The sequence below is a fragment of the Actinia tenebrosa genome, unplaced genomic scaffold (genome assembly GCF_029948245.1).
Source record: "Actinia tenebrosa isolate PJP-AT-01 unplaced genomic scaffold, QUT_ActTen_1.0 PGA_scaffold2__45_contigs__length_23673736, whole genome shotgun sequence".
In the NCBI taxonomy this organism is placed as follows: Eukaryota; Metazoa; Cnidaria; class Anthozoa; order Actiniaria; family Actiniidae; genus Actinia; species Actinia tenebrosa.
In genome coordinates this window covers 7630324-7646510 of record NW_028292579.1, presented here as the reverse complement: position 1 = coordinate 7646510, position 16187 = coordinate 7630324, and the positions used below count along the sequence as shown (strand labels likewise).

The following is a 16187-nucleotide window of genomic DNA, read 5'->3' as shown; positions in this document are numbered from 1 at the left end:
TGACATACAAAGTTGACATCAGCAATAGGTGCTCCACAGCTTCTACAAAACTTGAATAACTGCTGCAAACAAGAGTTAAATACCAAATATTTAGGTTCTTTGATATGGTTTTCAAGAGTTTTATTGCAGTCTTTGTTTTCTGGCTCTAATTCACTGTCCGTTGTTGAAACTGTCTCTTGCGATGAAACAATGAAACCATCATCATCGTCACTTAGTGGGAGTCCCTCTTCCTCTGAAAACAAAGACTTTTCTGACTTTTGTGGAGACACTGTTGGCATTGACTTTACTGGTGAGGTGTGATAGCTAGTACTGTAGCTGTGGTCGTGGAAGCTCACACTGAGTATTTCATCTCTACTGATGTTTGGTGAAGGGGAGGGATTGTAAACTGTTGTTGTGTCGGCATCTTTATAGTATCCAGGCTCTGTCTGAGTTGATGCAGTGGATGTTACAACATATCTACAACCAAGGCAACACTGAACACCAATCTCCTTACAAAGTGGTTCAGGAGAGAACTCTGGTGTTTCCATACTTGGTGGATCTTCACACGAGGGATTTATTGTGGCACATAGCTGCTCCACATTCTTTGAAAATACAAAAATAAACAATGTTTTCAACAATACTATAAACCATTCTTCGAGGCCTACTTTACCTTAAATAATACAAAATAAACATATTAACCAACAATGCTATAAATTATTCTTCCGTGGTCATTTATCCAAGCAAATTTGGAATATTACGGCAACATTGTTATGGTTTACGAATAAATATCAAATGTAAACTAAACACGTGCAAATAACCATTTTGAAAATTTCAAGTATCGATCAAATATTACTAGCTATACTTATGATTTTAAGCAACATTTCATCTATGAAAGCATTGAAGAAAGAGATGCTTCTCGATGTCTGATAGTATTTTATTCTACAACGATGATAGAGTCCTAAGATACAAATATATAAAATCTAAGCTAAATAATAGCACTTAAAGTAAATCATGTATAGATAAATGTGAAGTAAACGATTACACATATAATAAATGGAAAACTTACATAAATAAAGATATACTGGTGCTGAATAGTCTTGTATTATAGTTCTGTCCTAAAACGTAATCTTAACGTAAACAAGATGGCCGCTCCTACTGAGCCGGTCAGCGGTATCTAACTCGTGTCCAGGCCCTAGTGGCCAGTAGAGAACTCTTCATCCCCCCCAGTCCTGGAATCTCTGACTGGGCAGTCAGAATTACTGGACTCAGTTTCTAACCCAGGTGCCTGTCTCGGGTTCATAGCGCCGTGGTGTCCTTCTGTCACGTGTAGGGCGTATGTATGGAGGTGCCTGGGTCAACGGGTTTTCTGGGGGACTGACGTCTGGTTGTGGTCCCTCGGTGGCTGGTGGTTGGGGGAGTGTGGGGACGATGGGTTGAGGAACGTTTGGGGATGTGGCACATGGTTCATCTTGTGGTAGCTCACAGGTCTCTTCAAGTGGTCCCTTGTCTGTGGGTATCAGTATGTGCTCCTGCTCCTGGCTTCTTCCTAGGGACGGCGGCGGGGATACTGTCTGCTGCGGGACTGTCGGGTGGACTGGTGTGTAAGCTCTCAGGAATCGACGATTGCGCAGTGTCAGCCGTCCCGATCCATCTACTTTCACTCTGTATTGGTCGTTCTTCAGGGATTCAACTACAAGGCCAGATCGGTCCCACTTAGTTGGGTTTGGGCCATGCTGGTTTTGAAGGAAGACTCTGTCGCCAGGGGTTAGTGGGCGAAGTGGTCTCGAGTGGATTCTCAAGGACTCGGTTGTGCGGGACATCCTTGTGCGCAGGGCTTCTTCCTTCGCTATCCAAGCCTGACGCCATAGTGGTCGGACGTTGGGGTTTGAGAACTTTTCTAGTCGACTTACAAAGGTAAGTGAGTCTCGTAGTGGCCGACCAAAGATTATTTGTGCGGGTGATAAGTTGCAGTCGCGGTCGGGCGTGTTTCGCAGCTGTAGGATTGCACGCAAGAAGCGGTCTTGGTCGAGGTTCCCGGTTGGACCAGTGTTGGACATTAAAAGTCTCTTTGCTGCCTTAACAGCAACCTCCGCTCTCCCATTGGACTGGGGGAAGCGTACTGAGGACACGCGGTGTCGCACGTTCCAGGAGCGGAGGAAGTTTTGAGTGTTACCTGCTGTGAACTCTGGGCCACCATCACTCCCAAGTTCCTCTGGGACGCCGAACGTAGCGAAGAATCTGCGTAAATGATGGACCAGGCCTGCTGATCCTCCTAGATCGGTGCCAGCTGTTGAGCGTAGAACCTCTACCCAACCTGAGAGGCGGTCTCCGACGACAAGGTAGTGGCAACCCCCGTGGTCGAAGAAGTCTGCAAAGATCGCTTCGAAGGGGGTGGATGGTGGTGGCGAAGGTAGAGGGGGTGTGGCCGCTTGTGACGGGGCATTGCGGTTGCAGTCGGCACATCTTTCTCTGGTGTCCTGAATGTCCTTTGATAGCCCAGGCCAGTAGACGATGGCACGGGCACGCTGTTCCATCGTGGAGGCCCCTTGGTGGGCAGCGTGGAGGTGCTGGAGGATCCCTTGGCGTAGGGAGGAGGGAACAATGACGCGGTCGTTGTACAGCAGGACACCTTCTTGGATATAGATGGATTCGCTGATTGGGGAGAGATTGGTTAAGGTAGGGTCTTTGCTGTCTATATTGCCGTTTTGCTCGAGGAGACGGAGAGCGTGGCAGAGGGATTCATCTTTAGCTGTTTCCTGTGCTAGGAGGGACCACGATATTGCACTGAGGCCTTGAGCGTCTTCGCGGATTGTAGACATCAGCGCTGATTCTGCTAGGTCAGGTTCGCTTGGTTTACCGAGTGAGTAGTGGTTCTCGGAGCTCGATGGTGAGGGGTGTCTTGAAGTGGCGTCAGCGGCGTGGTTGGTTTTCCCGGGTCTGTGGACAATCTCGAAGCGCCACGGTAGGGTGCGCTGCTTTAGTCGGAACAGGCGGGAGTTCGATATTTCGTCTAGTGTGCGGTCACCGAAGATTTTTACTAGTGGCTTATGGTCGGTTACTATCACAAGGTTGTCACATCCTTGCGTAAAATATCGTGTTTGTTCGAGGCCCCAAGCGACAGCAAGTGCCTCACCTTCGACGGCTGCGTAACGCTGCTCTGCTGATGAAAGGAATCTTGAACCTGCTAGCGTGATTTTCCATCCCCCTGGGCAGCAGTCTGGTATACCGGAGGGGCAGTTGCAATGTTGCTGAAGCAGGAAGTAACCGATCCCGCGGTTGGACCAATCAGGCCGTAGGCAGGTGCGCCGTTGCATGTCAAAGATTTCAACACCTTCCCGGATGGCTTCTACGATGACTTCTTTGGACTGTTGGAATGCTGCCTCCAGGTCTTGGGACCATGTGAACTTACATCGAGGGCTGAGAAAAGGTTTGAATACGGCCATTGTGTCTCGCAACTGTGCGTAGTTCGCCACCTGGTTGACGAGGCCAAACCAGCTCCTGATGTCTGTCGTTGATTCTGGGGAGGGGAAGTCGCGGATGGCATCCAGGTACTTGGGGAGCGGTTCGATTGTTGCGTCCGATATCTGGAATCCCGCAAAGCTGACACTTTTCCCTGCAAATTGAAACTTATCTGGGTTGAGGACGATGCCGGACTGGCCGACTCTGGTCAGGAAGTCAATCGTTCTCCACCAATGTTGTTCCAGATCGGTGTCGTGGTGTATGGTGTCATCTACGCAACGTTCCTTTCGTTCAAACTCCGAGAGGATGGCACTGAAACGGCGATTGTATCCGTCTCCTGAGGACAGGAAGCCTTGCGGCGCCCTGGTGTATCGCCAGCGTCCAAATGGTGTGATAAACGTGGTGAAATGGCGATCTGATTCTCGCAGTGGGACGCTGTGATAACCGTTCCAGGCATCCGTGACCGTCTTCCACGTGTTCTTGGGGATGCGTCGCGCCAGGTGGAAGGGTGACTCAGTGGCGAAGGTTTCGCGTTGGCAGAACTTGTTAAGGGGTGATAGGTCCACAGTCCTGCGGGGTGAACCGTCGTGCTTCCGAGTGACCACCATGCGGTGGCACCAGGTCACCGGTTCCCCATACGGCACTCGCTCGACAACACCGAGTGCCTCGTCGCGGAGGAGGTCCTCGTAGACTTTCTGCTGCCAATGGACAGGTATGCTGGCTGGTTTGTGACATGCCTTTGGTGTGGCCTCTGGATCCACATGTATCTCAACTGGAGGTCCTGCCATGCAGGGCAATGCTCGATGAGGGCAAGTGTTGAAGGTTGAAGATGCGTATTGTTCGAGGAGCCAGGCTTTCATTCTTTCATTGTTTTCCGGGGTGCACGGAAATGGTAGCTCGTTGGGGCGTTGTGGTGGGGCTGTGCGCAGAGGGCATGAACACGTTGTGTCGTTGGCATTAGGTGGCGTAGTACAGCCATCGTTGATAAACCTACTGGCGTTGATGGATGAGGGTTGTTGTGGTTTATGGACGCTGTCGTGGACGTGTATGCCGTTGAGGGGTGTCTTTGTGTTCTCTCTGGTAGGGAAGTGCTCGCCCAGTAGGTCGAGGTTGAGCAGTGACTCGTAGGACAGGTACATGTCTCGCACGGAGCTGCTTACATACACCATCGAGCGGCAGGTTGTTTTGGCACCGTCTCGTGAGGCTGCTGTTAGTGTGGCAAAGAACGCACCCTCAATGGCGATAGGGGAGCGGTTGGCGGCTGAGAGGCCAAGACTGACTGGTCGCAAGTCATCACGGGAAAATCCACAGGCAGTGAACTCCTCTAGGGACCAGAGGTCTGATTGTGCGCCAGTATCTGCGATTGCAGATATTTTTGCCTCCTTGTTAAAGCAGTGGTTGTGAGATCGGTTGTTTGGTCCGTCAACGGTGATGGTGACGGACACTCTGGGGTGTTCTCTGAAACGAGCTCTTCTCCATTCGCCCTTGGAGAATATGTGATGCTCTAGTCTCGTTGATGGGGGCCTATGGATTGTACTATGTGTTATGGTCAGGTCCCGTTTATAGCGTTGAGAGTGCTGTCTTCTTCGGCGCCGATGACTGTTGTGGGTGCTGTGTACGCTGACTGTTGTGATTTGGGCGATAGGCTCAGATTCTAGTGCCTGGATGTTGGCGGGTTTTTGGCGTTGCTTTCGTCTTCGGGCCCTGTAGCAGTTTATGCACACTTGATGGGGCTTGGTGTTCCATCCTCGCGCTCCTTCTGTAAAGGTTTTGAAGGGACTCTTACAGTCGGGGCAAGTTGCCTCTTTGGCTTGATCTGGATGTGATGGGGCCGCAGAGGGTTGTGTTCTTCGTTGTTGCTGGAATGATGACATGCCAGAGAGGGTTGATGGTGGGAGTGCATTTCGGGCCATTTCTTTGTTTTCCACCAAGGCAATAACGTCGTTCACCGCTTTCTGCAGGATGTCTTTGGTCCCGAGTACCTCGCGACGTATGTCGGGGTCGTAAATGCCGTTGAGTAGGACGTCTCGGAGGATGTGGTCTGTATAGTTAACGGTTTTGCCGCACTCGCACCGTGTGCTGTAGGCACAGGTTTCGGCCTTTCCTCGCGCCCGAGCTGTGAAGGCACGGAATGCCTCGTCGCGTTCCTGATGTAATTGCAGCAACTCGGTGCGTATAACGCACGTGGCAACCGGGATGACGGCCAGTGAGCGCATAGCAGAGAGAAGATTTCCGAGGGATTCCGATGTTGCCTTGTGGTTGGCCTTTAGGATGCTATCTCCCAATGCAGGTCCAGCACACTGAAAGAGCTGAGATGGGGCTGAAGCATCGTCTATGCCAGAGCCAGAGCGAAATACTTCCCAACGGCGGACGAATACGTTCCATTCCTCTATTGAAATGCCGATGTCTACTTTCGGCCGATCTAGTTTCGGTCCTCTTGACGCTGGGGCCTGGAGCGTTGTGGCAGTGTCTCTGTGTGCTAGCCCATGGTTATTTAGTAGTGCAACGGCGACGGCGTCTGTGACATCCTGTGTCTTAAAGGTGCAGCTAGGAACAGAACATTCAACTACAACCATGACTCTATCATGAAGAAAGAGATGCTTCTCGATGTCTGATAGTATTTTATTCTACAACGATGATAGAGTCCTAAGATACAAATATATAAAATCTAAGCTAAATAATAGCACTTAAAGTAAATCATGTATAGATAAATGTGAAGTAAACGATTACACATATAATAAATGGAAAACTTACATAAATAAAGATATACTGGTGCTGAATAGTCTTGTATTATAGTTCTGTCCTAAAACGTAATCTTAACGTAAACAAGATGGCCGCTCCTACTGAGCCGGTCAGCGGTATCTAACTCGTGTCCAGGCCCTAGTGGCCAGTAGAGAACTCTTCAAGCATAAATAGCTAATGATTGATGACTCGCTTCGGTATGCATTAATAAGTCTTTTTCATGAGTGATTATTTCGAAAAACAATGTAAACTATGTTATGTATAAATGACATGTTATCTCACCTCTTCGTTTTGTTTGCGTTTGAGCCGGTTCTCTGATGTAGCTCTTCTTTTAGCTGGCTTGCAAAAATTGAATACTGACGGAACAGCATCGCTCTTTAATCTCCTCTTCCTTTTTATCCCGGTTAACTGCTCCATCAGATCCACTTCAAAGCATGAATCCTCGAAGTGATCGCTGCAAACGTAGCAGTTCTTCAAAGGCGGCAGGTTCTCTCTCTTTATCCGCGCTATCCATGCCTTCTGAAGAGCTATTTTGTTAGGAATTTTGTGGTAGCTAACAGACTCAGTTTTGGAAGAATGGTTGGTGCATTCTGGCACACAACAATGGACCATCTGGATTAAGAAACTTACTCTAACTTAGACTATTAAAAGATCGACTAGCACTCGAAATATACAAACTCAACAAGTTTGGAATGCAAGCTTCACGTTGTGACGTCACGGCATTAATGCGGTAATTTATTGCGGGCTCAAATATGGCGCTCTTCTATTGCTATTTTTCGCGAATTGATTATTTCTTTTCGGCGACATAGAAGCTGTATCAGAGTTCAAAGTTGAATTTATGTGATCTATGTACGTTGTAGTTTTATATGAAAAACGGCAATTTTTGGGGTCAGTTGTCCTTTAAAGATGAGGAGATAAAAGCATGGAGAGCACGCGTGGAATATCGCGGCGAAAATACTTGGGGCGTCGTAATGCCCACAATGAGGCCCATGCCAACCGTAAAGGACCCCATTTCTTACCAACGCTTCTCTTATCTGTATGGTACGGGAGGCAGTGGTAAAACGACGCGTGTGTTAGAACTCTTTCCTAAGATAAAGGTGCTAACGCCAACACACCGTTTGGAAAGAGAACTCTGCGGTATGGGCCACGACGCGCAAACTTACCACAGCTTCTTTCGCTGGAATGGTCAAAAGTGGGTACCTGAAGCCATCCGCGACATACCTCCGGTGATACTTTGGGATGAGATTTGCACCGTACCTTTGGAAATCCTGCAGGAATTCGTAGACTTCCTCCGCGGAAAGTGCCAAGTAATATTCGCCGGAGATCCCTGCCAGCCTCCTCCAATAGCCGGAGAAATGCCCCACGAATGGCTAAAAGAAATGGTAGACTATCATGAAGAAATTAACGCAGATTACCGCAGCAAGGATCAAATAAGAAACCTGAAAGCGGAATTAAGGGGCCTTAGGGACGCCGACCAATGCAAGACACTGCGCAAACGCATACGAGCGAAGTCCTACGAGGACTTCCTTTACACATGGCATCCAAAGGATCTGGTGCTGAGCAGCAAACGCGCGGCACAATCTCGCATACAGAAAGACTTACTCAAAATACACCAAGAGCGCTTCCCTACGCATCCCGTGCCCGTTTGTTATAAACCCCACGACACCCGCATGCAAAAAAGAGACGTCTGGGTACCTGGTACCGACATCCAACTGCAGAACGCAGTAACGCACGATAAAGCCTGGGTACCCATAGAAAAGGTGGAAAAAATAACCTCCCATCCAGACTGGCGCTTGGGCTATTGCATGACAGTCCACAGCGCGCAGGGGCTTACCATAAAAGAAACCTTATGGATCATAGACCAGCGGCTGTGTTGGAGCAACCTTATCTACACCGCCGTAAGTCGTGTGGAGTATGCCAAACAGTTGAAAAGAGCCTGGGGTCCGCAACTGCGTTACGATAAGACGCCAGAAGACATAGCCAAAGAGAACATTGCTAAGAAACTCCTTCGCTACAAGCGGCACGACGAAGAAAAAAATATGACGTTCGACCTATGCGTGGACGACGTCTATAAGAAAGGGGCAAGGTGTGCCAAATGTAACATACCTCTACTATGGAGGTTTGACCCAAATGACGATCAGCAGTTCTCCGTGGATCGTATCAACAACAAGCGCGGCCATTGCAGAGGCAACGTAAGACTGACATGCCTAGAGTGCAATCGGGCGCGTGGAGCAGCGCTACTCTGAGTCTTTGGGGACTATGAGCAGCTCTTCCATGACAAATCCACGACTTGGGCCATCTAGGTAATACAACACGGGTTGCCCTTCCTTGGTGACGGACTTTGAAATCTCATACGTTTCCAGGGACCAGTTAGGATCCGTGGCTCTCTTACTGCCACCTTCGAGTTCCCCCGGCTGATAGAGGTATCTGACCACTATGTTGCGGGGGAGCTTTTTTTCCTTTAGTCCGACCGCCCTTGAACTTCTGACGTAGGACTTGTGCTCCACGTGTTTATTTTTTATAGCATCCTTGGGTTTTATTCCCGTAGCCCTGGCCGCCTCGTTGTTCAAAGCCGCGATGACCTGGGGGAGCCGCTGAGTCCATTCCCTGTTGCGTTTGGAGGGATCTTCCAGCTCTTTCCAATACTGGTACCCAAAGAGACGCTCGGCCAGGGTCTTATTGAATCTTTCAACGATGCTCTGACCCCTGTGGTACTCAGCTTCGGCTCTCCTAATCTTAGTGTCGTGGTCTTTCAGGGTCTTAGTAACCACGCCCATAAACTCCGTCCCCGCATCCACTTGCAGCAGCTTAGGCCATTTCAAGACGCGCTTATAAATCCTACCTAGGGCTTCTGCGACTTCCCCAGAATCCTTGCTGGTTATGGGTTCGGCGTCTTTGTATCTGCTTGCGATATCGACTACGGTCAAAGCGTATCTATAGGTCTTTCTTCTTACCTTGTCGTGCCGTAAGAAAAGCAAATCCGCTTGATGAACTTCATTGGGGGCATTTACGGTAAAGCTGGGCCTGGGAATGTACTTGGGCACGGGAAGATAGACCTGCCAGAGGGTTTGTTTTCTTAACCAGTTCTTAGCCGTTTCTTCTGATACCCTGGCCGCGGTCGCGAGTTTCTTGATAGCTGACGCTCCTTTCCAATAGCCTTCAGGCCCATAGTAAATCCTTTTGAGTTTGTCCTCTACGCGGCCCATTATATGAATTGCAAAACGAGATTGATCTTACGTCCGTTGAAATGCACCGTCTTTCCGTCTACTTTAATGGTGATGTTTGTGCTTTCTACCAAATGAGACAAGTCATAGCTCAAAGAAATGGGAGTGTATTCTACTGGGTCAAATGGATTACCTTTGGGCAGAAACTTGGACATAAGAGAAGACTTTTCTCCATTGTTGTAACTATGGACCAAGTCGCAATAGACTTCGTAAGAGGATGCGACTTTCCATTTCACAGGTATGGCTGTGTCGGTAATTGTCTTGCCCGAGGCACATAATAAAGATCCCAATGGGTCAGACTTTCCAAAAGTTACTGAATAGTTTGGCATATTATGTTTGAGGGTCATTTCGTGCGGCAATCCCGTGGTGAGAGTATAACCGCGCTTGGCGAGCTCCTTAGCAAGGGTGATTGGTGTGTAATGTCCATCGGGCAGCATTACGCCTTGATAATTGCCGCCGCCTTTATGCTCAGTGACCAAGGCATTGACTAAATTATACCAAGAATTGTACAAAGAGCAACTAACCAGCCTAACCTTATGGGCTTTAATGGGGGGATTCAAATAAGTGGTAAAGTTATTTTTATCGCTTTCCAAAAAGACGATCATTATATCAGATACGCCAAAGCTACGCCTCCTGCCAGCCCTGCGACTCCTACGAAGACCAACTTGCTATCTTTTTGTTTCTTAGAAGGCTGGTAGTAATCCTTAAACTGGGGCTTTCTCAATCCCATCGATGCCGCGGGGTGTGCTTGCGCATAGAGCTTAAAGGCGTAGTCCGTGTTTTCGAAGTTCTTATCCGCCTGCATCTTGTCTTGGTAGTTCTTGTCCAACCAATCCCTGTAAGCTTGTCTTTTTTCATTCCAAGCCGCCACGTCTCGCTGATATTTCCCCAGCGCTAAGTCGTGTCTCTTTCTTTCGGTGGCTAATTCTCCGCTTTTGTCGCCTCTGACTAATCTATCCAAATACTGACCGCCATAATTAGCTCCAGTGAATGCTAAAGCTGCAATAACTCCACCTGCGACCACGCTAGCCATTATATACCAGCAAACACAGTTTGCTTCTAGATTATGTCGTCGGTAGGTACTTTTCCTTCCGTAGGTAATCCTTTACCATGATAGCCCCGCCAACGGCAGCGGTCATCTTAGCAAAATTAGCGAAGCTCTTGCTTGGGTCTTCAGTAAAGTCTTCTTTGGGCACTTTCTTACCTACCCAACCAATACCCGCAACGATGGAAGTAATGATAGCTGCTTCTTCAACAGTTTTCAATAACGCGGTTGACATTATATTACAAAGCGAGAAGGTTATTACTCCATTTCAGGGATCTTACTTTTTCTAACAGCCGGCTCCACAGGTGCGTGCGCGGGCGCGTGATATGTTGGTGGTTCTACTTTTGGCTTCGTAGCCCGCCATTGTAAGTAGAGGCTGCCTGCTGCTATGATGACTCCTAACGCGCCGATGACGTACCCAGGATTAATAAAGGATTCCTCTTCTTTCTCCTCCACCTTTTCTTCTTTTTTGGCTTTGTTCTTTTTATTCATCTCCGCGAGCTTCTTTCCCGCTGCAACTCTGCCTGGAGATTTAGCCTTGGTAATTCGTTGCTCCTCTTGGGGCTGCTCTACCTTCGACTCTGGTTCACTCATTTATATCTAAGGACTTGAAGGACTTGATAAGTACTTGGGAACGACTTAAGGACGACTTGGAAATAACCTGGGCGCGACCTGACCAAGTACTTAGGGATGACTTAACTAAGTACTTGAGGCGACTTGATCAGGTACCTCAGCAAGTGCCGCCTGGAAGACCTTTTCGACTTCTCTGTCCTTCTTGAAGTCCTTCCAAGATGTTCCGAAGGAACCTAGTACCTCCTTCAAGTCGACGTGCTGAGCTACGTGAAGTGCCGCAGAGGCGACTGCCATTAACTTACCGCACTTCAAAGACAACCACCCGCAGGTTATCTTAAGTTCTTGGGCGATGACATAGTCCTCGCTAATGTCCTTCCGCAGTTGCTCCACGTCGTCTATGGGCAGCGCAAGTCCGAGGAGCTTGGTGGCCAGCTTAATGGCTGAGTCTGCTACGGCGTCGGTGGTCTTACTTGCAAGGGCGGCCTCGTACCTCTTATGGAACTTCTTAACTTCCTCTTCCGACAGCTTATTAACCTGCTCATGGGTAAGTTCCTTGCCTATCATTTCTTTGCACTTCCCCGAAGACACCAGGATGTTAAGTTGTTCCTTGAGGTTACTTTCATCTAACTGCGTGGGGACTTCATCTAAGAGCTGCTCAATATCCATATACATTAGGAATCATAGATTCCAACCGTGTAGGGAAACCTCAAAGAGAAGATCATTTTGGAATGTTGGTGCGTTTTTAAGTGCCGCATGTATTCGTGTAACTGTTCCTTGGATATCTCACCGCCGTAGTCGCTCAAGATGGTTTCCAGATCAGACTTACTGGGCGTGTAGAAGACGACAAGCGAACCTATGTTTTCCCTGAAGGGCTTAGAGACGCTGGTAAGCTGCTGCGAGAGCAACCAAACGCTAATGTTGTCATGTCTGCCGCTAAAGGCGAGCTTCACTAATTCGGAGGTGCGCCTTTTTACGTCGTCCCCGCAGGCGATGTCATCCAGTATGAGCAAGGTTTGCGTATTCTTGGGGAATTGTTTGTGCCAGAACTTAAGGTGGCTGGATAACTCGTTAGGGTCTAAGATATCTACGAAGAAGTCGTCATCTTTCACTCCTATGCCCGTCCAGGTGCGGTTATTCTCGTAGGTGGGGCAGAGCAGCACTATGTAGTCGAAGCGGTATCTAAAGGGTCCTAATAGCTGCTCTACCACGAACTGGGTCTTTCCGCAGCCGGTGGGTCCTACTATCAGAGCGTTACAAGGCATGTGATTCGGGTTCATTATATCCCTTCTTTCGAAGGGAACTTGTTCCCTGATATATATGGAGCCAGTGGAAGCAGTGCAAAGAATTGTCGCCGACGCAAAAGATAAAAGAGACACCATAGAAATGCAAAGGGAGGAGATAGACCGGTTAAAAGAGCGCGTGCAGGAGTTGTACGATGAAATGTGCGGCCTGAAGCGCGCAGAAAGGTTTGGTGCGCTGATAACGATGGCAACGTGGGCTAAGGAGTCCGTTAAGGACTTCATGCGATATCCCCTGTAGAATGTTGACAATAAGGTTAAATCTTTGTTAAGTATATGTGGAAACTATTTAAAAAGTGTCTCAGAATGTTGACGTTTAGGTTAAATCTTTGTTAAGGATGTTAAATGGAGGCTAAGATATTGTTAAGTATATATGGACTGCTTGTTGTGTAAGAAGGTGTTCAGCACCAAACAAAGACTTCAATACCACGTTCGTCGCGGCGTTTGTACAAAGAAACCCCTTAGCCGCGCTTGTAAGGATTGCGGTAAAGAATTCAGCACCGTTCAAAAGATGCGACAACATCAAGACAAACGCATTTGTGGGCTTTGTAAGGACTGTAATAAGGAATTCCACAACCCCTTCGAAATGCAGCAGCATCTGAAAAGGGGCGTCTGTAATCGAACCAGACAGTGTAGTTTCTGTAATAAGATACTTAGTAGTCGTCAACGTTTACAGACGCACCGGAGAACGCATGAAGTGAATTATAGGTTTCTCTCCCGCGCTTACGACTTGGAAGGCGTGGATTGCTACCAATGTGCGGATTTGATGTGTCGCTGCCCGCATAAAGAGGATTACTTAAGGAATCGCATAGATTACCATAAGAAGATAGTCCGTACTTTCCCCTCTTTTGAACGCGCCGAAGGCGTTCCGTGGACTAAAAGGGAGTATTGGAGGCAGGAGTGCGATCGTTGTGGTTGTGTCAGAGAAGAGGAACATATCTTCAACTGTCTTAACAAAGATTTAACCTAAACGTCAACATTCTGAGACACTCTTTGAAATAGTTTCCGGGGTGTCTTAACAAAGATTTAACCTTATTGTCAACATTCTAAGACACTTTTGAAATAGTTTCTGGGGTGTCTTAACAAAGATTTAACCTTATTGTTAACATTCTAAGACACTCTTTGAAATAGTTTCCAGGCATCCTTAACAAAGATTTAACTTTATTGTCAACATTCTAAGACACTCTTTGAAATAGTTTCCAGGCATCCTTAACAAAGATTTAACTTTATTGTCAACATTCTAAGACACTTTTGAAATAGCATTTCTTGGGGCCTTTAATAGTAAAGCAGGGTTTGTGCAAAGAGTCTCAAATCCCATTCTTATTTTTCTTGTTGTTTGTTAAGTATCATCAACATTTAACAAAACAACAATAAAAATAAGGACCCCTTTTAAAGGTATATGCTAGCCTACGCAGCCGCAGGATTCCTAATCGCCCTTTCAATATATGGACTGTATTACGTGTGAACTACCAGCCGATTGCATTGCGATACCCAAACCGCGTAAAAAATACACCTGCCTTCATTGTGGCAGTGCATTTTTCGAAGAATCCTTTGTGGGGCATTGGTGCTCCGCGGATCCTAAAGCGCAGCGGACCCTATTAGACGTCCTTACGAATGCAGAGGACTCTCAGGCTCATACTTAACCACGTCGAATACCCACCTGCCATCCTTCTTACCATGACTCATAACATGGGTAACGTCCTGCCCTTCAATAGCGTACCTTATCCTATCGGGCGCCCAAAGGGTGTATATTCTTTTTTTATTCTTTAAGACCAAACGCAGGCGGTCGATGTCTTCGAAGACCACGTAATTCTTTATCTCGTAAATCTCCCCCACCGCCAAATCGCGCCAGTGCGTTTGTATGAACTTTAACTCGTTAAATTTATCCTTGTCCATTATACCTATGGAATATCTTTAAGTGCGTTGCCAGGGTCTGCGCGCTTTTAAAGCGCTTGCAGCACCCGCGGCAGGGTAGGCGAATTCCTTGTGCATACTCCGTGATCTCCCTGCAAATGACATCGTAGTCGCTGCTAATCATTACCTTATAGCCGTTTTCTTTGTACCTTCGTAAGAGGCAGCGTTGATCCTCAGATAATACCCCGTCGCCTTTTGGAGTCTTCAGCTCTACGCAGAATCCACGGTAACGTAGGTGTGCATTCAGGATGAGCAGGTCGGGTTGACCGCGTTGATATCCTTTCTGCCAGCATTTTATGCGCTTTCCATCCGAATCCTGCAGTTCGCCTAGACCAGGGGTCACGAGCATTTGGGGGTAAAACCTGCGGATGTAGTCTACTACCTTTTTATGCAGGTCGAATTCATTTTCTATTTTGAATACCAACTTGTTTGGGCCGTCAAACCGCTTTTCTATTGCATATCGACCGTCCTTACGCAGCGCGGGTAGGACTTCCTCAAATACCCAATCACGAAACTCCACAGCTTTGGGTAGTTTGGAGCTAAATATCAGTTCGTACAAACCAGGTTCGGATATAAACACGGAATGTGGTTGCGTAGTAGGGGAGCGGTGATTCGAAGCCCCTTGTAGATCAACCCATCTTTTCTGGTATTTCTCAGATACGTGTGCTCTAATTGCATCTCTAGGGCGCTCATAGCCCAACGCCAAAGCCACCTCCTTTCCCCTGAAGTACAGTTTGTCGCCTTGCACTATGCATTGCAGTTTGGTTTCGTTGTTTTGAAATACGCGAAGCATATTATACGTAAGGAATATTTTAATTTTTCGTTCACTTCGTTCACGAAACTAGTAGGCCACGCTCTTTAGCTGATTCATTTCTACGCTCAGCTGCGCGTCCGACACCACGAAGACGTATCAGTTTATCTTATCACCGTCGCCGGCACTGGCGTTTTTGGTGCGCTTGATCTCCAATGTTATGCCATCCTGCGTATTTACTAGACGTAAACCCTGACCATGTAGGTCTTCGTCGTTAATGGTGCGCATATCGATCCACAGCGCGTACTTATCATTAAAGAATTCCTCGGGGCTAATTTGGTCGCCAAACTTACGCTTTGCTTCCCTGTAGATGTCTGCGGGCTTTATTCCCTGCGAGTAGACCTTGTTTGGAACGCCGTTGATATTCACGCCAACGTTGGTAATGTTGGGGTTATGAAAGGCCTCGCTGTCGCGCTTGCCGGCTTCGTAGGGTTTGGCAAACACCAGCATTAGCCCCGTGAGACTTCTTCGGGGGAGGTTAATGCTTTGGTTGATAACCTCATCCGTCTTATCCAAGAAGCTAAATGTCTTATACATCACTACGTGGTCGTAAAGGAATGCCTTGCCAGAGCTGTACTCCATGCCAGCGCTACGGGCCAGCTCTTCGCTGTACACGGTCTCATACTGCAGCTCTAAGTTGGTGATAGAATAAGGATCAACAGCCCCGCTAATTGCGCTGTCCATTCCTCCTATGACGTTCGTAGTGTCCGCCAAGGTTACTTCAAACTGTAACTCGGATAACTGCCTGGGGTAGTACACACCATGACTCGTAATTACTTCGAAATCCAAAGGGATAACGTACTTGCTACCATAGGCGGTCTTTACCCTCGTCGCGTCTGCTACTGCGGTTGCTCCACTGGAGTCCGTAGGCGCTGGGTTGGTTTCACTGCGAAGCTTACGAAGGATAACGCTTCCAATTCCCTGCTCTATCTTTTGTGCACGGTCGAAGGCTGTTAGCCACAGATCCTTATACGTGGTGTACAAATCGTACCTATTCAAATCTAAGAGGGATTCCCCTGCGAACTTGATTCTCATCTTAGAGACGAGGTTCCTACCCACATTATTGACGGCATAGCGCTTGTCCTTGGTGCTTGGTTGTATTGCTAGGTCAAACCTTAAAGCCAAGGTGCCGGGTACCAATA

The 16187-nt window shown here is 47.8% G+C and overlaps 1 protein-coding gene across 2 annotated transcripts; it reads right to left on the bottom strand.

The window, feature by feature from the left end:
* Positions 1–892: 892 nt before the first annotated feature.
* On the bottom strand, positions 893–6831 carry LOC148909131 (uncharacterized). 2 transcript variants are annotated; one of them, XR_016120439.1, is made up of 3 exons: positions 6193–6831; positions 1046–6084; positions 893–937 (listed from the first exon to the last, which is right to left on the bottom strand). XR_016120439.1 is itself a non-coding variant. In XM_089033962.1 (2 exons), the coding sequence occupies exon 2, from the start codon at positions 6012–6014 to the stop codon at positions 1245–1247; it is 4770 nt and encodes a 1589-aa protein (XP_088890088.1). In that variant the 5' UTR covers positions 6015–6084; positions 6193–6831; the 3' UTR covers positions 893–1244. The 2 variants fall into 2 exon arrangements, 1 of the variants encoding a protein (XP_088890088.1); XM_089033962.1 differs by having other exon boundaries at positions 893–6084.
* Between the last annotated feature and the right edge of the window lie 9356 nt (positions 6832–16187).

Excerpts from the sequence above, each read along its gene's own strand:
- LOC148909131 (XM_089033962.1), bottom strand. The coding sequence starts at position 6,014 with ATGGTTGTAGTTGAATGTTCTGTTCCTAGCTGCACCTTTAAGACACAG.